Source organism: Brachyistius frenatus, unplaced genomic scaffold (assembly GCF_029030835.1).
Source record: "Brachyistius frenatus isolate BFR_SWC_R1_liver_20210118 unplaced genomic scaffold, ASM2903083v1 Contig_110, whole genome shotgun sequence".
Classification (NCBI taxonomy): Eukaryota; Metazoa; Chordata; class Actinopteri; family Embiotocidae; genus Brachyistius; species Brachyistius frenatus.
This window is the reverse complement of record NW_027210709.1, coordinates 420,878-442,491: the sequence shown is the minus strand read 5'-3', so window position 1 is coordinate 442,491 and position 21,614 is coordinate 420,878. Positions and strand designations below refer to the sequence as shown.

Sequence of the window (21,614 nt, the reverse complement as noted above, 5' to 3'; positions counted from 1 at the left end):
GGGAAAAAAACTAAACAAAAAAAGATACAAAATATAGTGTATTAATTGTGAGTATGTACTGTGGTGTTGGGCGCCACCTGCTGGTCGATTGGCTTCAAAACTGCAAAGGGCTTGAGATTTGAGCATTTGTAAAATATTATGAAAGACTTTAAAACACGATCAAAATTTTTCCAAGTATTGGGCCACAATACCATACTGAGTAAAGTAGTAAAATATACACAGGCAAAGAAGTAAATAAATACTTTTTGAGAAAGATTTTTCATTATTTTAAGTAAGACAACCAAAAAAAGTCTGTTTTTACTTTTCAGCTTTACACTGCCTCCTACAGGCAGATACAGCAGATAATTAACAAAGTTCATTTGCCATGTTTTCACTATAACTAGTCCCAGATGTCACCGCTTTGACAAAGCACACGTGACACATGACGTGTTCATAATCTCAACTTAATATTCATTGTGGAATGAACATCTATCACAGAAACATACCCGATACTTCTACATGGCACAAAAGCAGCTGTCGTTCTGTCCATCAAACGAGACAGATGTTGTATTTATTTTATTTGGAGGCCACACAGGCTATTGACCGTTTTGTAAAGACTTCATTCGATCTTTGTCCTCGAGTCGAACAACTATTTGGTCTGAAGCATGACGGCTGCTTCTCGTGACATGATACTCTGAAGACATTAGTGATACATACCGTGTTTTAGAGACTTCCAGTCAAAGTGTCTTTGATTGATAAAATAAGTGCTGCTCTAAGCTAAGAATACATTTTGTTCCGATGCGAAGGCCTCAGACTATGATGAAGGACATTGAACTGTGAGCTCTTCTGAACAAGAACTAGCTGATCACAAGTAGCTACTAGGCATCTCTACCATTCACTCATACTAAAACCCGTTGTACACACACTTGCAGACCAACCAACAGCGAAGCACTTACAAAAGACAAAGAAATCCAAAGCAACCAAATGTAAAAAGTCATATGAATGGACATATAAACTTAATATAGTGTAATTGCAGTTGATAAAAAGAAAACTAAAAAGGTAATTGAATGTTGTTGGCAGTTGGAGAAACTCAGCCCTCTTTGTCTAGGATGGCTTTCACATCTGCAAACACCTGGAAGAGAACAACAGGTGAGTGTATTTTGACCTCAGCCTCTGTGATTCAAACTACAACCACCCAAAGCAACGTGTATGTATAACTCTGATCAAATGTCAAGTACACAGAAAAACATTTCATTTTGGGTATCATGCTTATTGGTTATAACGACATTTCATTTATTAAAGTCTAATGCTGTGATGCTGGGGATGAAAACTTAATTTTTATTCGAAGATTATTATCTGAAATAGGGCTGCAAATCAAGGTGTAATGTGTAAAAATTCAACACCTACCTGTAAAATTATTTTATACATTGAGTCACTGTAGCTTCCAGAATTTTGGCAGTAAAATTTGGTGCATTCATGCCCTGCTCTTAGTTAGTAGTTAGTTCGTATGAACCCGTTGTTCATCGACTAAGAAATGGCAGTCAGTAAAGCCTACAGTTTACAATATAGCTTGCTTCTCTTAGTTTTTAACAAGACCAGAGTAGCAGGAAAACAGCCACAGTACAATCATATATTGATGCCATTTAGAACATTTTTCAGTAAAACATTTTTAGAGTTCCGCTTTAAATTGTTCAAACAAGGTCGATAAGTCTGGTTTGTTTAGATAGATAGATAGATAGATAGATAGATAGATAGATAGATAGATAGATAGATAGATAGATAGATAGATAGATAGATAGATAGATAGATAGATAGATAGATAGATAGATAGATAGATAGATAGATAGATAGATAGATAGATAGATAGATAGATAGATAGATAGATAGATAGATAGATAGATAGATAGATAGATGACGAGCTAATCAACAAACAGCAAACATAACAGGTTAAGACGGTCAGTAACATCGTACAGAGGAGTACCAGCAAAAACATTTCGGACTTATCCGCTTCAACCGAGCTACCCGGAACTGCATTTTCATTTTTGATCTTCATTAAGTGTAAAAAGTATAAATGTAGAAAGCCAAAAACATAATATTTACTTTATAATAATACAAGACAAAAGTCTTGTCAGAAGAGACGCTGTAGTTGTCTGTTGGTTGACTATTCAATTAATTATTAAGATGAATACTTATTTTTTTCTTCTTTAATATTTGGATGAATGACAGGATATTATACCTTAAACTTCTCAACAAAAGCCATATATGTTTTTTTTTAAACAAGTTTAAAGGGCAGTTTCAACAATGTACATTCAACTGTATGAAATATTGTCATGAGAAACTTATGTCCTTCAAAATAAAAGCAGAGCAACAGCAGTTCTGTAGATTTCCAAATAGAAGTTGTTTTTTGGGTTGGGTTTTTTTTTGCACACATCCGCAACCCAGACAAAATGGTACCACAACTCACTTTTAGATTGCGACCCACCAGTTGAGAATCATTTGTTTAAAAGATACCCCCCAGATATGTCTTATATCATATATAAATAATCTTCTAAGAATAAGGATTTAGAAAGTAATTCATCTTAATTTGCAAATTAAACATGATTCCAGGGAAGTCTTATTTGCTTGTCTGCATTCAAGAAACACAGTAACAGGAAGTGCAAAAGTTTAGTCACAGTTGCAACATAATAAAACTAAAATCTAAAAGGCACTAGTCATACGGTGTATAGACACAGAAGTTAAGACCAGTCCTCAAACTGAAATCATCGGATTGTTATCAACTACCAGCCTGACTGACTTTTGACCATAATTTTAAATAAAAGAAATAGTCACTCGTCCTACTACTTGTTCAGCCGAGATTATTGTGTATTTACCGTGCTAATGACATCACATTTCAAAACTGCAGATTAAACAGATTTAATTATAGGCTTTCTGAGGGCCCTCATTGTGCTGCGAGGTGCCCTGCGTACTTCTATCATCCCACTCACTCATACCTTCCTGTGCGATTATCACTAGAAGTTGCAACCAAAACACACTGTGGATATTAAGTTGGAGAATCCCTCTCATTCAGAAATTATTCACTTTGATTGACAGGTTTCTCAGGCTTTCACTCTCAACTGTGCTAAATGTCACCACCTCCTCTAAAGGTTCTGCTCCTCCCTTCACAAAACTGTGGTGGGTGGCATTCATGGGTATTTTCCTCCAGTTGATGCCGTTTACTCACCTCATCCACAGAACGTGAAGCGTCTACGGTGTGCACCTTTCCTGTTTTCGCATACAATTCGATGATTGGTCGCGTCGACTGCAGGTAGGTTTGGATTCTGCATCGAAGAAAAAATAAGGCTGGTTATTGGGGTCAGATGACACGAGGGACTCAAAGGAGACACAAATTAGGTCAAAAACACACATGCAGGTATCCACCAGTCAGTTAAATGGGTCATAGAAATCTATACTGATCAGACATGCTTGTTGTACTTTGTTAAAGGCAGTAAGTAAGTGCATGAAATCAATTGTCTTCAGCAGCAGTACACTTTTGGAGGGACTTCGCTCATTAAAACAAAGTACACTTTAAAAATGGAGGCGTGCACCTTTTCTCCAGGCTTTCTCTGTTGTCATCTGTGCGTCCACTGCTCTTCCCTCTTTCTAGACACCTGTCAATGCAAACCTGTGGACAAAAAAGCTTGTGTTCTCAGTGTGAGATGGTTCACAGGATGCCAGCTCAGCACGGTGTGCAGCTAAAAATAGCTACAGGGGTATTAGCTCTCTAGTTTCCATGACCTACCTCATTACCGCAGTCAAAGAAAAGCACAAATTTGACATCTGCTTTCCCATCCATGACAATGTTCCACCCCCGGAGGTTGTCCTCGTTGCGAGGGAAACCATCTATGAGGAAACGGAACTTTTTCTCATCTTTATGCATGGTCTCTTCCATAGCCTAAAAACGACAACAAAAAGGTCTTTTTTTTAAAAACTTTTAATGTGTATTTATAGAAAGTTTGCAACAAGTATCATTGTGCTAACAAAGTACAAAATAAAACTCAGTGAAGCTGTGAGCAGCTTCTGCAAATACGTGTTCAACCATTAGCAATGTGCTGCGTTAGTGGTGTTGACATGTTCCCAATAAACTCAAAACAAGATAAAGCTGCAAAAAATTATTTACTTGAATTATTGATATTTTTCTCGTCTTCCATGTCAAAAAAAAATGACAGTTCACAAGTTACCAGAGCCTGAACTGATGTCTTCAAATTAGTTTTTATGTTTGAGCAATAGTGCAAGCCCAGAACATTTTATTTTCTAAATTATATTGAATAGAAGAAAATACTGAATACTTACTTCCACAATAATTGGAGATGCAAATATTTAGTGTATTTACTTAATAAATATCTTCAGAAATGTATTGATGATCACTGTAATGTCCTGTACATTGTTAAAAGTCGGTTGACAGCGATATCTTAATTCAAAGTAATTAAGAAGGTTGAAAGATTCTGAAATATATTTGTATTTTCACTGAATCTTCTGAACAGAGAGACTTTGTAAACTAAGAGTTTGATAAGCAGAACAGTATTTTTCAAGTCCTGTCAACTTTCACAACAGCGGATTGGCAAACAGGTCCTGAATGAAGCGTCTGACCTGTGGCACACACATCAGGACATTCCTCTTACAAACCAGTTTAACAGCCTGTAGTCATGACGCACCTTCTTGAGTAAATTGATGGTGATCTCCACTGGAACAATTTTCCCCTCTTTGATGTAGTTGGCGATGAGCTGCCCGGACTCAGAGTCTTTTCTGGCTCGCTCTGCCCTTAGTAAATCCCCGGCAGACAAATGGGTGTAGTTGTAGCTCTGAGAGACACAGAACAACACTCATTTCTGAAAATGACAACTTGATCTTGAGGGATGAAACATCAAAACAAATCATCATGAGATTGATGTCTTGTAATGAGAATGGGACTGGTATTTTATTTACTGCAATGAAACTCTACAGAGGACGACAGCCTCTACAGACGGGCTAAATCCTTTTCACTCACGCGCCAGGAAGAAGTCAGTCCTTGTGTACCGAATGAAAGCAGCCTCTATGCCGAGCTGCCATTCAGGCCTCGCCACAGCACTTGAAGCAAGGCAGCCAACACACAAGTAGTTATAAAGTCTCTCTAATAGAGGCACTTTTTAACAAACATGCAGGCACTCACATCAAAGCATCCACGTCGGCCCCCAGTAGAGCTGCATCTTCACGAGCATTCATGACTTTCAGACCAAACATCAAAGCAGCATCCTCCAGAAAACTTCTGGCTTTTCAAACTTTCTAAACGGTTTGTTGAAAATAACTTTTCTTGTCCAACTCCCGGTGACTCCCTGAATGACATTTTTTTTTTTACCACTGAAATACGTCCCTCTACTTTTGCACCACCCGTGTTCTCTGGACCTAATCACGTAGACTGACGTTTTAAAACGTTTTATTACCGACGACAACACAGGAGATGAGCAACTGCAAACAATCAAGAGAATAATCGAATCCATCCGAGTGCGGCAATTTCCGCTCAGACGAGAGAAAACACATGACGGCAGATCCTGGATGGAAACTGAACAAACACGTCTTCGTGTACAAAAGCTGAACATACAAGTGCAACTAATCATCTGGCACACCTCTACGGGGCGATCGGCTCCTCATCCAATAAATGCCATGTGTTTACTTTAACTCACCTCTGTGTGACAGGTGGACACACTGTGAATGTTGTTGTTGTTTTTATCAAAGACATATCGTGTATATTACTCACTGCCACTTGTGTTGTCGTCATGGTTCATCTAGACTGTTGTTGATTATACTGCTGTGACATAACAACTTCCTATAATAAAGTCTGATCTGTTCAAAGTTGAAAGCTGAAGTTCACTCCAGACCGTGACACATAGATGAGGTGACGACATGGAGGAAATGTCCCTGGGGAAGTGATCTCCTGCTCCCTCTTGTTTGCTGCTGTCAAGTTAATTAACAAACATAAATCTCCCCCATTCATTCAGACTGCACAAAATAAAACACTTGGGGCTACAAAAAAATATATATATATACTTTTTTCTTTACTAGGTTGCTGTCAAAAAAATTACCGCAGGGTAATCTCTGAATAATTAAAATGGCACTTAAGAGCTCCTGTTTGCCAATAAATGTTTATATATCAGCACATAAACTGTAAATCCTGTGGGGGGGGGGAGGGGGGACTAGCTAGCCGGCAAGCTAACACAGCTTCAATTTTAGAGGACAACCGGAAGTCAGTGAATTTGAGACATTACCTCGTAAAAGAGATGCTACCGGAAGACCCAACCATTCAACAAGCGTAACAAACACTATTTTCATCACGGCATGCTACCTCCTCAACCTCCGCACTCGGCGGTGTTCATTGTCCTTTTTGTTTTTCTTGTTTTTTTTCTCGTACCTCCACGATTTTGGAGCACTGGGTCCCTTTGCCGGCGCCAGGCCCGCCCAGCACGAACACGACCTGGGGCTTCATCGTCAGCGACGCCCGGTACAGCAAGCTCGGCACCCTCTGAGACACGTTACTGAACAAACGGCCGATCATAAACCGGCGCTACCAGCGACAGAAGTGAACCTGCCGGAGGAGTGGGAGCACAAAACAAAAAACGCCGAGTTGACCGGTGAATGCGTGTCAGTGCGGGTCGACGAGGCAAACGACACCACTTCCGCTGTTGACTTCGGCGACCAATGGGGTTCCGCAGATCCGTGACGCGGGCTCGTAACCACGCCCTCTTTGCACTTGTTATTTATTTTTTTTTCAATGCAGAGGTCGGGTGACGCCCCTCCCCTAGCGCTACAGCATCAGCACCTCCAAACCGAACAAGGCGACCCGCTGCTGGAAGAGGATGCTCTCCGGTCCGTGGTGTTCACCGGCCCGCGGAGACATAACAATGAGACGGCTAACCGAGAGACCGGTGGTGTAGGGACTGCTTTCTGCACGTTTATGCTGCCTCGCGTCCTCCATTCATGATGCACCATTCATGCGTCCCGAAGAATGGAAACACACTGCGAGGAAAACATTAGAATAGCCCCGGTCGGCTCGCCTTCATAAGACTCAGTCTAGCTCATTTGGCGAAGCCTCTTTTCATGTAGGTCAAAGTGATGAAGACCCCGATTCTGTCTTTTGAGGGCGCCGCGCGAATGCAGGGCTAACACAGGAAAGCCAAGCAAACAAAAGGCATCCAGCCCCCCTGCTCTGACGCACCTGGCCGCCCTGTCGCCACTTGACATGACAGCGCAGAGCCGGGAGCAGAGCAGCAGGATCAAGGGGCACCGACGTGCAGCCGGACGTGCGGACTCGACAAGGAGCAGAGGAGCCTGCGGACGCTCGGCGAAGAAGCAGCAGCAGCCCAGGGGAGGCCGGATTGCAGTTTCTGGGGACGAGCGCCAAGGGCAGTGCGGCAGTCAGCAGGCAGACCGGGGGGAGGAGGCTGCGGAGATCTGTGATACTTCCCCCCCAAGTCAATACTGCGATCTCACCTCCATATCATCCCGCAAATATGATGGTGGATGTTTATGTGTTTGATCAATGGTGACTGTGTTACTCCCCATCATTTTCTCTCCTTTTTTCTTACCAACCATTCACTGATGATGTGCACTTAAAAGATTAGGTCTGCTCTTCAGGCAAGGGTGGAACTCTGAGGGGACTGATGTGCATACTGGCCAGGTATCATTTGCTCCCGTCTTCTCTGGTTTTGCTCATTTTGCTTGTCGCCTGCACTATGGGCTGTATTCAGAGCATCGCATGCAAGCCCCGCATCAGACGGGAGAACATTGTGGTGTATGAGGTGTCCGCCTCTATTGACCAGTGTCCCACCATCATTGAGGAGAACTCACCGATTGTGCTCCGTTACAAGACGCCTTACTTCAGGGCCTCAGCAGGAGTTGTGATGCCACCAGTGCCCCGCAATGAAACCTGGGTGGTGGGCTGGATCCAAGCCTGCACCCAGATGGAGTTCTACAACACCTATGGTGACATTGGCATGTAAGTGAACAGGTTTAAACTTTTTTCCTTAGTGTGTGTGTGTGTGTGTGTGTGTCTCGGTAGGCATGTGTTTCGATGTGTACACCACTTATTTCACTCAGGACATCACAAGCTTGCACCTGGCACTGCAAAGCCTCTCATCCTTTCTCTGTCCTCCACCGTCCGCTGCCACAGGTCCAGCTGGGAGCTACCAGAGCTGCGAGAGGGTCGAGTCAAGGCCATCAGCGACTCGGATGGCGTCAGCTACCCCTGGTACGGCAACACCACAGAGACGGTCACCCTGACCGGCCCTACATCCAAACCGTCCCGTCTGACGGTCAGCATGAACGACAACTTCTACCCCAGTGTGACCTGGGCCGTGCCCATCAGTAACAGCAACACACCCATGCTGACCCACATCACCAGGGACCAGAGCTTCATCACCTGGCTGGTGGCCATGAACTCTGTCACCAAGGTATAGGACCAAAACAGCAGCCTGACTATTCCTGCATCGCATTATTTTGTTATTTTGCATCAGTTTCCTTCACATTGTATCCACAAATCATTTCTTCCATCCTGCTTTCATGTTAAACTGTTTGGTCCAGTTTAAAATGAAAAACATATTTAGAAACTACTCTTGCATTTCACAGAGACAGACTGTGATGTAACCAGCTCCCCCAGCACTTTTCCCTTTCTGGTGTAAAGTTACAAAGTACCTCCTCATTGCTTTCAGCTCTCCTGAATGTATCCCATCAAAAAAAAAACATCAAAAGTCAGTCCAGCAGAAAATGTGTATCCAAATGGCTGCAGTATTCACATGTTGTCTTTTTGGAAGAGCAACATTCTCTCCAGGTTATTCAGGCTTGTTTTCTTCATTGTCGATTAATGAGTTTAGAACAGGAGTAGAACATACCTGTAGTTCTGTGTCGGCTGTTGACTGTAGACATGAATGTTTTGAGGTCAGAAAACTGTGTCAGTCAAAATGAAATGATCATTAATCCCATCATTTATTATTGCGCACATTGACTACACATCTATTAGCAGTGGAGGACATCATGCACAAACAAATGAGGCCTTAAAAAGACACTCCTAAACAAAACAGACTGCAGCATTCACGCACACATAGAATCGACTCTACTAACATTATGCCTCTCTCCTCCTCCAGGAGCGTATTGTGTTGCAGACGGTGCGGTGGCGGATGCGGGTGGATATAGCTGTGGATCCAGACATGCCTCTGGGCTCTCGAGCCTCGTTGGTGGGTCGTCCTTACCAGGAGCAACCGCACATCCTCAACTACCAAGAGCCCATCCCTCCTAACGCGTTGGGGAGGCCGAACGCCAACGACGCCCAAGTGCTAATGTGGAGGCCGAGGAGAGGGGCACCGCTTGTGGTCATACCGCCAAAATAAGAGGATCAAAAGGTTGCACAGACTTAAGTATGATTGCAGAAAAAGGGGGGATGTAATTGGAAAGGAAGGAGATGAAGTTGTGAAGCTTGATGGTTTCCCTGTGGCTCCTTATCTTTAAAAGATACGAGTAGACCACTATAATAAGCCAGAGGGGATATTACATCTTGGATCTGTCAGAAAAAGAAGTCTACAACAAACTAGTGTCAAGGACCTGGAGTTGCATCAAGGCTCGTTTGACCCCTGGCAAGTTTTGGACGGCAATAAGGAGTTCTGCCGGCCTTTTAGCGATGAAGGAACACTGTTTTTAGACGTACCACAGAGTTATTAGACCACAACAAGAACTGCATCCTGCATCCTTATGTAGACCTTATTGCATGAGAATGAGAGGGAAAAAAAACAGTTCTTGAAGAAGTTTAAGCATTTGTTTTGTATAACTTGATACCTGAAGACATTTTGATTGAAAAGTCAGCCAAAAAACAAACAAAAAAAAACAACCTGCAGGCTGGTTAAACCTCATCAGTGCCAACAAAGGCCTTCAGCACACTCAGTACCAGTATTAAAGGATGTATTCAGATAATTTAAAAGCGACAAAGTATTATATGACTCTTTTTAGGTTTAAGATTAAACTCACGTCAAACAGATTGTATTAAGAGCACCCACTTGGCATAAAAGTCTGAAAGAGAAAAACAAATCTGCTGTAGTTTTCACTGGAGTTTTGCTAACACACTGAACTTCTGCACCAACATATTTACAACTCACTCACCTCCGTTGTGCAGCTGATATTGTATTCAGATGGGTGACAAGCCATCAGAGAGGAGAGCTGGATCTTTTACTCCATTAAATAAATAATGTCAGACCTGCTTTCAATAAGTGCAGTGTAAATGACTTGGAGTAGTGCCATACAACGAATTTAAAACAAGAGGGTGAGAGCAGTCAGGACATATATTATAACTGGAGCGGGGCCAAACTGTACTCAGACTAAGGGTAGATTTGATGTGGCACTAATCAGGTCATTTTGCACTTCTAAATTACATAAATCTTCTTACAATCAGGGAATCTAAATATACTTTTAATAGTTTACTTTGTATGAATTTAAACCAGACACTGTTTTGAGAGGGTTTATTTGGATGAGTGCCAACACTGCTTCTATGAAGTCATCTCCTCATATCACATTTGTTTTTCTGTAGATTGCTGCAGATAAACATATATGATGAAGACCGTCTTGTGTCGGTGTTATGGTCTTGTCCTGGGCTCAGTCCAAGTCCCTGCCTGCCACTCCACAAACAAGTCACGTGACTCACCCTCCATCTGTGCTTCTCTTCAGGTTCACGCCTCACCTTCCCATATGCCTGTTCTGTTCCTCCCCTGTCTGTCCACCTCATCACACGTACCAAACATAACAAAAACACTTTTCTTCTCTGAAATCCACAACTATGCAAACATCATATGTGTAAAGTATATATCTGCTGAAAACAATGTGGAAAAAAAGGCAAAAAATATGCAAGATGACGGGCTTTTGTTCATCTGATTGAAACCTGCTTTCATTTGTCGGGGTCTTTGTTGATTAAAAATGGCTGTTAGTACCATTTAAAAACACTCAAGAGGTTAAATTAGGTCATATTAATTCAGTGTGTCTGTTTGTCACAGCACCTCAGCTCACCCAGCCATCTGTTGCTATAGAGACTGGTTTGGTTTTCCTGAGTGCACTGCAACTGGAACTGAAAAAAAAAACAGTTGAAAATATTCATTGGTGTGCCTAGCTGTGTGTGTATGCATTAGTGTGTGTGTGTGAGAATGCACACAAACACACATCAACACACACATGCACTTTGATGTAAGAGAAGATCAAGGCAGAACAGGTTGTTTAGGCATAAAAGATTATTTAATATATTCACTTGTTCTCATAAAAACCTTTATATTTCATTTAAATAACCGTACAACGAGTGCTTTTGATATAAATACTCAGATGGTGAGCAGCAAGGTCAAAGCAGTCAGATCCCTTTTATGAGATCTCATCTTGTCTCATATAAAAGCGGACATTCAGCATCTTAGGACAGAAGTACCCTCCTCTTTGCAGCAAGTTTGCTCCTCATTCCACCACTAGATGGAAGCTGTGTCAAGTAGTCTGCTCTTTTTGAATCCTTACCAGCATCATGAATCCCCTTCTTGTTTTGTAACTATAACCCATTACCATTGTCACATATCACATAAATACACAGATAAAATACTTAACTATAAAATATTATGTTTAAAATATCCATGAGGCCATGGTTTCATCATGATATCCTTCTGGACCCTTTAAAATGCACATGCAGTACGTTTTTTTTTTTTTTTACTGCACCAGTGTGTGTTGACATTACAGGTTAGCTGCACTATTCTCCAGTTAGTATTTTATAAGGAAAAACCCTGACCAAGCAATGTATTTCACAACATTTACACCCCTCATTTGTGCTGAGCAACAATTCTTCAGAAATGGAGGGACACATTCCCACACAGCTGTAGTAACAGGTTATATTGCTTCTACATCTCCTGCATGTGTAGTTTCTGAACACGTGTTACAGTTCATGCAGTCCTGCTCCATCGATGCTGGGTGGCCACCATCTCCTCTATCAGGTAGCACAGTTCACAGAGGTCTCTGACTACACTTTGATGGCGCTGCTACTGGCATGCTTGCGCTCGTAGCCGTACAGAAATGTGGCGGCAATAACCAGGACTGCCCCGAAGAAAAATACCCTGAGGGAGAGACAGGAAGAGGGAGGAAAAGAAACCAAAAAAATGTATTAAAATGAATTCAATAAACAAACTATTGTGTACTCAGGCCATGTCACGTAAATAAGACACATAGGAGGATGTTCAAGATAAAAGATCCTTACATAAATTCATGATGTTTAGCAGGTTTAAAGTTTATTATGTTCCCCATGTCAGCTTAGCATGTTATCAAGCTAACTGATTAGCACTAAAGTCAAAGCGCAGCTGAGGCCGATGCTGTTAGTTTTGCTGGTATTTGATCGTAAACCAAAGGAATGGACAAACTGGAATTTTGACCATAATGGTGGCGCCAGAGGAAAAGTCATCACCAAAATGAGCAATACAAAAATCCTGACAGTCCATCGAGTTGTTGTCACAAAGTTTCAATCAAAACCACAAATGTCAAGGTGGCGTTAGAGGGATGAAGTAAAGGCGTCACCATAGTCATTAGAATTCATCCTCTGTGCACGAGGAATGTCTGTATGAAATTTCATTATAATCAATCCAGATGCATTTCAGCCTGAAGTAATTCTGCTAGCACTAGCATAAGTTAAGGAATGCAGGGTTTGGCACTGATAAAGCAGTTGCATATCAAAACAAAGCCTTGACAGAGTGTGTATGAGCATGATTGTGTTTACCCTGTGGGGTGGAAGTCATTCAACAAGAAATATGAAATGAGTGTTGACACGATGATTGACAGAGAGGTGGCAAATCCTTTGAGGATGTTGTCCGCATATTTTATGACTACTGCGATGACCAGCCCGCCCAGAGCCTGCAGACAAAGACCACTTTGCACTTAAACACACACAACATGAAGAATGAAATGAATGGGTGTATACGCATCTTCTTGTGCAGGTTCATTTCAATGACAACTTCACAAATGGGGCACAAAGGATAAGGTGAGAATGAAGTTAAACACAGTGACCAAACCTGTAAGACAACAACTACGCAGGTGATTGTGCCGTAGCCCTGAAACATCCCCGACTGTCTCACCCTGTGGCCGTCATACAACATCATTCCTATAAAGCCGAACACAAAGCTGAACAACCCTGAAAGAGACGAGAGCAAGAGAGAGAGAAAACAATTTAATAAGTAAGGAAAAATAATAAAGTGATAGTTTAACTGTTACTGCGGGAAAAAGGAAACAATATGATTAAGGTTGACAAAAGTTGCAGTTCTGTCACCTTAACCCAGACTGCTGTCCTAATACGGTGTTTCACTACACCTAATTGCCCCAAGAGATCTCACACACACACACACACACACACACACACACACACACACACACACACACACACACACACACACACACACACACACACACACATACACACACAGTGTTTCCCATACATAGACTCTACCGAGGTAAATAAAGTCCCTTTGTTTCAACTTAAATAAAAATTTACATTAGGATGCCTTATTTCATGAACTAACTAATTGTGGGCCACATAACTGTCTGAGTAGGGTGCACTGTAATAACTGAGTCTCTTTGCGCAGCCCCAGAGCAACTGATAACTTGCATGTGTTGGTTACACTCTCCCCCACTAAAATGCACGAGTCTCTGCATGCACATCGTTACAAGTATCCACCACCACAAGTACATTTTTCACCTTTGGGAAACACTGACACATACAAGAGAACAAGTATTACTTTCATCAAGTTTGACAGGTATCCAGCCTGTTTCCCATGGCCATAAACCTGCCTTTAACTCCTCCCCTCTTTCTAGCAACAATCTGTCATTCCTAGTGTCATCACATTATTGTACTGCACTCGCACACAAACATACCAAGAAACGCACTAGCTTACACCATGAAAGGTTTAGGTTAGGTTAGGTTAGGTTAGGTAGTTACTTTATTAATCGCCGAGGGGAAATTTTTTTCGCTACAGCAGCATACAGAAGCAACAAGCAATTAATTAATTAATTTGCTCAATTTACACAGATGATTGCTTTGTTTGTTGCTTTTCAAGGGTGTAAAACTCATTTGACTGCGAAGTGAATCATCAAGTGAATGAGAGAAAGAGACGAGTGCTCATGAAACACTAGGCTGTTGAACTTCAAAAACCTGTTTGTTACGTTAGCATAAAATATGAGGAACTTGAACCTGAGGCTCTCAGCCAGACATAAGAGCCATGTTGCAAAAATGAACCAATTATGAGTGTTATCTTTAACACCTTGATATATTAAGTATATCAAGATGACAGTGGAGTATGACCACATCAGGTGTGTCAGTGAAATGTTGCTTGTATTATACTGAAATCCAAAGGTTCAATATTTCATGGTGTCTCTGTGTGAATGCAAGAAGCTGCAAGGGAGAGATATATAGTGACCTGGCTGAGCGGCTCCTTGCTGTATGCAGACAGCAGGCTTTTATTACCATGTAGCATTGAATTTAACAGGATAGAAATACACGTATTTAAAGCAGACAGAATGAAATCATTCATTAATGTTTGATGGGTAAGAAACAACCCATCATTTCAATAACTTTTTCACAGGCATACACCATTACTCACTCAACTCATATCATCTCCCCCACAATACAATTAGAGACCGAAGTCACTCACCCAGCTGTATGTTACGAACCCACACGCTCTGTTTAGTCTCCTTGAGGATCTTCTCGAAGTAAACTCCGGCAAAACCACTGGACACACAGGCCACCAACACGGCCATCAGTCCCACGAACTGGGAGCCTGCAGACAGGACTTTCTGCTCCGAGTCACCTCCAGAGTCTGTGGGCCACTGTGGAGGTTAAAAACAGAGTACTTATAATCTGTCTGGTCAGAGTTACATAACTTTGTTAAACTGCACAGGGACTATACGATGCCGGTGTCTGCTGATACCTGCACTAGAGTGACTCCAGCCATGAGGAGGACCAGGGAGAGCCACTGGTACAAGCCCAACCTCTTCCCGAGCATGGAGACGGAGAACAGCGCTGTGGTGAGGATCTTTAACTGGTACGTGACCTGTGTGGAGCACAAACACACCTGTGATTAATAACATAAAAGACAGATTTGCTCCAATTAACAACACATATTCAGAGGTAGCCAGGTATGTAAATATGAAAGGAGAACATGAGTCACATCAAAAACAATCTTATGGCAAAGTCACAGTTTCACTCACTTCCTCGAATGTATAGTTTTGATCAAAGAGAGGGAAAGATTCAATTACTGCTCGAGTTTTTCAAATCTCAATCTGACCTTATGATGAGTATATGAAGTTTTGTTTTATTTCAAAATAAAATGTTCCGACTATGGAACTTTGAATTTGGTGAGAACACCAAATGCAGTTCATGCAGTGAACTTGAACCAGCGCATTCTTTCATTCATGTGTAACCTGATAGGTGGCTGCATCCAGGTTGGACAAGGCGACATAGAGCAGATTGTTCTGCAGCGTGTAGATCCCCGCTGGAACGGCCAGCTTCATGGTCTCCACGGGCTTGTTCACAACCTCATTCAGCAGCTGGTTCATTCCCTGCAAACTGTAATCTGCCAGAGACAGAGAGAGGGTTGTCAGTAAATCGACCTGAGGACCACCCATGGAGTGTATTACAAGACAAGGGGAGAGTTTATACAAGATCTTCTACCCAGTGGGGCCAAATCTACACCTGCAAGCAGACCGAGAAAGCACGAGTCTTCAGCCGTTTTCCTACTCACTGTTCTCCATGAAGACGAGGAACATGCAGGCGATGATCTTGAGCACTTCAGCTGACACCACAGCAGAGGAGGCCAGGTAGCGGGGGCCGTCTTCCTTCAGGGTTCGGGAGTAGCGCATGGTGAGCACCAGCGAGGTGGTCTGCACTACCAGCACTCCTAGAGACATGTACTTTAACCTGGAGGAGTGGGAGTGGGACGGGGACAAGGCCATGGCGGGGGCCTCTTTGTCCGAGTCAGCAGACAGCGGAGGAGCCTTTAGGATAGACACAAAGAAAATAAGAGTGGATCAAAATCAGGTACATTAAGAGAAAGGAGACAAACCTCTAATTGCTTGAATCTACGGACCTCAGAAACTATGGGAGTGTCCTTAAAAAAGATAGAGTTAAGAGCAAAGCTGCTGGAGTGTCCTTGAGCAAGAAACCAACTTCTATATCGCACAATCGACAACAAACTACGGCATGAAAGAATAGTGGAAAAGGTTGAGGATGAACAGACATTAGAGAGTCAGAGGAGTCTTAGAAAAGAGAGGGACTGTGAGGCGATCAGGAACTGGGCGGACGAGGCTGCAGTTAAAGTGGTAGTTAAACAGAAAGCTAACATTTCCAGCCTGAGGCAGTATCAGGTCTTCCTCTGACCTACCTTCAGCACATGAAACACAGACTAACAGTAAAAGTAATTTGGAAAAAGAGGGGGGGGAAGAGTTGGAAACAGTTGTCACTGCTCCGATGCTCCATTACTGTGGAAATATCTCCTCCCACAACAGCGGTGTCAGTTCAGGAGGTTGGTCAGTCATTAGTGAAAGTGACCAATAGTTGGTCGACAAAAACACAGCTGTCACTTTCCCTTTATATAAAAGTTGTTGTTTTTTTCTGGTACATTACATTTCTTACCTCTGGACATTTAAATGATTTCTAATGTGCATCTAAAGGGGAATATGTTGTCTAAGGCAATACAATTAAACTAGATTTTAGTATGTCATCAAAAACATGGAATTGAAGGTGTTGCTACAAGCAATTCCTGAGGACCGTGACACTGGCATTTGATTTCAAATAAGATTTTATTGTGGTTGTCACTAGTGCATGTCTGTTCAGCAAAAAAAGGATTCCCCCCCCAAAAAATTTATGAGTTGTTTCATTTAACTAACTGAGATGCAAATATAAAATGTCTCCACAGGATTGGGTGGATTAAAGTCCAAATTTTTTTTTTTTCCTTCTTTCCAACACAATCAATCATCAGCTGAAGAAACATTTTTTAAAGGAAAACTTTTTTCAAATTTTTGAACACGTGGAAACAATTTAATAATGTAATAACACATCATTCAGGTAGATTATTTCTACAGAATTACACTTGAGTTTTACTTGTATTTTTACAGTCTTGTCGCTGTATTTTTTTGTTAAGTAATGGATTGACACATACTGACACAGCATATTAAGACACATCTTATGTCACAATAAGCTATAACTTAAATTCTGCCAGTTTCAGCAAGTTTAATTTCATGTATTAGCCCTCAGCTCAACCCCAAGAAGAAAAGCACACTGTCTAATTATTGTTCTTAAAGTGTCATGCAAGAACAGTTAAGCTGACAGCAACGAGGTAAACATTACCAGTCTCATAATGCCGTCATCTGGGAGCTCTGAAGAAAAGTCATTGGTCTCTCTTCTGCTTTATATTTCCTGACGGAAGCTTTTTGTCTCCGAACAGTCACTGCTGCCACTTCCACTTTTCTTCATCATCTCATCCACATTGCCTTCAAAATGTAAAAACTCTTGTTCACAGAGACTACACCCACACTAGATTTATGAAGCAATGCTACTTGTAGAGTCACTGCCTACAGCTCCCTTTGAGAGGTGAGAGGGACTTTTTCTGGTAGAGAAGTCAAACTGTGGGATTGACTCAGTTGGACTGTTTGCATTGTATCACTATTAACTTGAGATAATTGGGTACCTGGACCAGATTGACCATCTTTGCAAGTCATCCTGCTTTTATTGTAAAGCCGTATTGTCTAATTTCAAACACAAGATTATTTGGTAAAAGTAATATGTGAGAGAAAATGGTTCACTTTTACATTTACTACAGCCATGTCATAAAGTAGTCTAATTATTTGTCCTACTCTGCTCAAGTAAAAAAGAGGGTGTTCAACAAGCCAAAGTAGTGTTGACATAACTAGGGGTGTGGTGTGTGCAGCACACTAACCGCCTTATGTAGCAACTCTGCTGAGCAGAGGGGTATGGCTGCACAATCCCCCTCTGTTTAGGTGTGTGTGTGTGTGTGTGTGTGTGTGTGTGTGTGTGTGTGTGTGTGTGTGTGTGTGTGTGTGTGTGTGTGTGTGTGTGTGTGTGTGTGTGTGTGTGAGAGAGAGAGAGAGAGAGAGAGTGTGTGTGTGAGAGAGAGAGAGAGAGAGAGAGTGTGTGAGTGCGTGTGTGTCTTTCTTCACACCCAGCAAACTCTCCTAAATCCCTCCAAGCACATTTCAAGAACACTTTTTAGTTGCCATCGATGCTCATGTCATTTAACCTGTTTGATCAAATTTACTTGACAAAGGAACGAATGATGTCAAGATGCAAATAAATAGCGATTACTAGCACACTGCTTGCGTCACTAAGTTTTAGTAAAAGCATGTTGGAACGGTGCAAGCTATTCAAAACACAGCGGTATGCATGTCGCAAGTCCCTAAGTGCATTTACTCAGTTACAAGAGTTTGGAACTACTTGTGGAGGAGAGTATTCAAGCACATTTAATCAAGTACTGTACATAAGTAGGATTTTGCGAACATTTCTATGAGAGCTTTAGTTACGTTTCAGATGAAGATTTTACACAATCGATAATACAACAAGCTTTTAAAATACGACATATTGTGAAAGAAACAAGCCAGTGGCTTCCAATCTTCATGTCCTCTGACGTCTTACTAAAGTCAGTGTGTGGTCAGATCACATTTCAGATCACATGTTAAACAGCTCCACCAAATTATTGATTTTTCCCACTAAATATCTCAAATGGTTTCATTTTCATAAATATTCAAATTATTCAACGTCTCAGCAAAAAACAAACATTAGAGAAAAAAAAACAAATATGTGGATCAGAACTTTGTTTCACTCGTTTCCTCTCCCAGTAATCATCACACAACCGCTCCGATTTATCTGCTGTCCCTGGATATTAAACTGGATATAAAGTAGTTCAAACTAGCTCCACCTGCAGCAGCTACAACAGAAACAAGCTGCTTACAAAGTGATGCTTCACTATTAATAATCTAATCAAGTCATATATTTGAGTTAGAGGAACCAAATCAGGACTTTTACGGTAATATTTTTTGCTGCAAATATTTTTTACTCAAGCAGAGCATTTCGTGCAGGACTTTTACCTGTAATGGAGTATTTTTACATTGCTGAATTTGTACTTTTACTTAACTACAGGATCTGAATACTTCCACTTGTAATTGAGTATTTATTTTTTCAGCTACTTTATTGTATTTCACAGGGAAATATTAACAATTGACCAGTACATAAGGAGTTAAAATGAGCTCCACCTCAGCCAACAAGCACACTAAAGAATGTAGGATTTTCACTTAAACTGTATTTTCACTGTGATATTGCTACTTTTCCATAAATAAAGAGTCTAAATACGTATTACACTACTACCAGATGCTTGATCCCTGCATAAACCTTTAATACAGCTTACTATTATTCCGGTCTACTACATCATAAACACCTTGGACAGAACAACAAGCTTCACACGTGGGAGCGATATTATCTTTGCACAGTATTGAAAAATGTTATCCGAAACCATAAAACCATTCCTTAAAACGCAAAGAGTCCTATCAACACGAAACACAGTTTCTCCTTTGCGTACAACAGAGAATCACTAATATCATTCATGCCGGATATTCATTGATAGTGCACTCGCAAACCACCAGCAGCCTCTCAGATACGGAAATGAAGCGGACAACCGAGCCCACCGCAACACGCTCCAACCTGCCACACATGACACAAACAGCTCCAAACACTCAAGTGCGGTCCTCGCAGAGATGCGCAATCCTCCTCTACTGACCTGTTCGGACATATCCAGCAAATATCTTCACCTCGAGCCCCAGCGTGAAACAACCTGCTCCGCTGACGGGCCCCGAGCACACAGACAGGGTAGACGAGGAAAACACCTGGGTATGAAAATAACCCGACCAATGGAAGCAAAGGAGGGTGACGTGTAACAGAGGTATGGCAAGTAAATAGGAAAAGGATACAGGAGTGATGCTCATGGGTGATGCAATCAGCTCCATTTATCTTAAAGATGGATGTCGACCAGGAAAATCGAATTCAGCCACTCAAAGTCAAATGAAAGTGAAAGTGAAACTGAACGGAGAAGCTATAGAGCTACAGGCATGGCAAAAGGTAGAAGCTGTAGGTGTGCAGGGAATCCCAATTAAAGACACCCATCACGTTTAAACGTGTTCTCTGTTAGTTACAGTTTTGTTCCAAATACAGTTTTGTCCCTTCTGCATGGTAAAGGCTAAATTTGAACCTAGATGTTATAAACTTTCAATTTCTGTAAAGTTCTCATGTAGCTTTTGAACAGGTAAACAATACACAAACAGGTTGGGGTCCCTCTGGTGTTGAACAAGGGGACAGTCTTTCCCGTTTACAATGCATAAGTAACTTAGCTCTTGAAAGGAGGGAATCTAACTATACATTTGAAATATTAAACTCTGGATATTTTGCTGTAAGATATTGATCTACTGAATCTGAGTATGGTTTGAAAAACATGTTAGATGTATTAAAGACCTGGAGTTACAGATGGAAGCTGTAGATAATTAAATGTAAAACATTCATTTCACGAAAGAAAAGAAAAAAGTAGCATGACAACTTTGACCTTTGCAACTGTAACACTGAAGTGTGGTTAAGCATGGGAAGACAGATGTTTGGGGTTTGCTCTGGATGAAGTTGTAATTATGTAATTCCTCATACATGCAACAACAACACAATGACACAATGAGACAATTTGCCACAGTGGTTAAAGATATCTTGTTTAAACCAAGATTATATACATATAGGTCTTTTATATCAACCATACAGCAAACTGATCATTGAGTCAAAGATCTGATTTTTGCACAGATGAGAACAGGATCAGATAACAGAAAATCTGATCTGAGGTGGATTTAGGTCAAAGAAAGCCTCTGTGTCCCTGCTGAAGGTGGGGCCTCTGTGGACTGCTCCACCTTTGGGACAAGTGAGAATTCAACACACAGGACATGGTAACGCAGCGCTGATGAGACAGGCTTCAGGACAGAGTGAAGCTTTGCTCATGCTGCATGTACATGAATCACATCACGTGTCCAACATCTGAATGAGTCTGCTGCTGGTGACGTGGATCTGTGAGCTGATTGGACCGCCATCTGTAGGAAACCCTACCTCATTCTTTAATGGGAACTGATTTAACCTGTTGAATTTCATCACCATCATCACCATCATCACCATCATCATCATCATCAGGATACGGAGCTGTCAGTAGGCTACAGGCCCACGTGTCTGTGTAAAGAAAAGGACAGCCTACTCTGATGGTCTTACTACCGATGATAATTTATCCAACGGTCCCTGAAGGCGTTTTAACGGATTAAAAAAACGGTAACAGGAGGTAGAGACTTAAAAACTTGGCTACAGCAGATGTCTCCGCAGACAGATAAAATCATACAGGTTATTTAGCTTCTCATCTGCTTCTTGTAAACTTTTTTATTTTTTTTATTTCCCCGACATGCCTGAAAGAGCCCCTTCACAAACTCTCCATCACACAGAAACTTACTTGCAGGACCGGAGCTCAACTGAGGACGTGGATGATGAAGTCTGCGGACTCGCTCAC

At 41.6% G+C, this 21,614-nt stretch overlaps 3 protein-coding genes across 5 annotated transcripts; 1 reads left to right on the top strand and 2 right to left on the bottom strand.

Moving 5' to 3' along the window:
* Positions 1 to 20: 20 nt before the first annotated feature.
* Positions 21 to 6,671, bottom strand: cmpk (cytidylate kinase). The gene is made up of 6 exons (XM_069712560.1): positions 6,401 to 6,671; positions 4,671 to 4,817; positions 3,758 to 3,910; positions 3,564 to 3,640; positions 3,200 to 3,296; positions 21 to 1,111 (listed from the first exon to the last, which is right to left on the bottom strand). Exons 1-6 carry the CDS (start codon positions 6,542 to 6,544, stop codon positions 1,070 to 1,072), a joined length of 660 nt encoding a protein of 219 aa, XP_069568661.1. The 5' UTR covers positions 6,545 to 6,671; the 3' UTR covers positions 21 to 1,069.
* Positions 6,672 to 6,783: 112 nt separating this feature from the next.
* Positions 6,784 to 11,238, top strand: fam78ba (family with sequence similarity 78 member Ba). Its single transcript, XM_069712470.1, has 3 exons — positions 6,784 to 7,984; positions 8,159 to 8,438; positions 9,129 to 11,238. Exons 1-3 carry the CDS (start codon positions 7,650 to 7,652, stop codon positions 9,369 to 9,371), a joined length of 858 nt encoding a protein of 285 aa, XP_069568571.1. The 5' UTR covers positions 6,784 to 7,649; the 3' UTR covers positions 9,372 to 11,238.
* A 722-nt stretch (positions 11,239 to 11,960) lies between these two features.
* Positions 11,961 to 19,992, bottom strand: slc35a3b (solute carrier family 35 member A3b). Of its 3 annotated transcripts, none has more exons than XM_069712467.1 (8): positions 19,815 to 19,992; positions 15,771 to 16,023; positions 15,451 to 15,602; positions 14,958 to 15,080; positions 14,682 to 14,856; positions 13,050 to 13,168; positions 12,758 to 12,891; positions 11,961 to 12,104 (listed from the first exon to the last, which is right to left on the bottom strand). In XM_069712467.1, exons 1-8 carry the CDS (start codon positions 19,824 to 19,826, stop codon positions 12,011 to 12,013), a joined length of 1,062 nt encoding a protein of 353 aa, XP_069568568.1. In that variant the 5' UTR covers positions 19,827 to 19,992; the 3' UTR covers positions 11,961 to 12,010. The 3 variants fall into 3 exon arrangements, with proteins under 3 accessions (XP_069568568.1, XP_069568569.1, XP_069568570.1); XM_069712468.1 differs by lacking the exon at positions 19,815 to 19,992 and adding an exon at positions 17,375 to 17,484; XM_069712469.1 differs by lacking the exon at positions 12,758 to 12,891 and having other exon boundaries at positions 11,983 to 12,104; positions 13,113 to 13,168.
* Positions 19,993 to 21,614: the final 1,622 nt, after the last annotated feature.

Bases quoted from the DNA above. Each gene is read 5' to 3' on its own strand.
- slc35a3b (XM_069712467.1), bottom strand. The intron at 15,603-15,770 runs GTGAGTAGGAAA...TGTCTCTGGCAG, and splicing joins CCTCGTCTTCATGGAGAACA to ATTACAGTTTGCAGGGAATG. The intron at 13,169-14,681 runs GTGAGTGACTTC...CGTCTCTTTCAG, and splicing joins GGTTCGTAACATACAGCTGG to GGTTGTTCAGCTTTGTGTTC.
- cmpk (XM_069712560.1), bottom strand. From the start codon at position 6,544: ATGATCGGCCGTTTGTTCAGTAACGTGTCTCAGAGGGTGCCGAGCTTG. The intron at 3,911-4,670 runs GTGCGTCATGAC...TGTCGTTTTTAG, and splicing joins CCATCAATTTACTCAAGAAG to GCTATGGAAGAGACCATGCA. The intron at 3,641-3,757 runs GTAGGTCATGGA...TTTTGTCCACAG, and splicing joins TCTTTGACTGCGGTAATGAG to GTTTGCATTGACAGGTGTCT.
- fam78ba (XM_069712470.1), top strand. From the start codon at position 7,650: ATGTGCATACTGGCCAGGTATCATTTGCTCCCGTCTTCTCTGGTTTTG. The intron at 7,985-8,158 runs GTAAGTGAACAG...CCGCTGCCACAG, and splicing joins ACCTATGGTGACATTGGCAT to GTCCAGCTGGGAGCTACCAG. The intron at 8,439-9,128 runs GTATAGGACCAA...CTCCTCCTCCAG, and splicing joins CCATGAACTCTGTCACCAAG to GAGCGTATTGTGTTGCAGAC.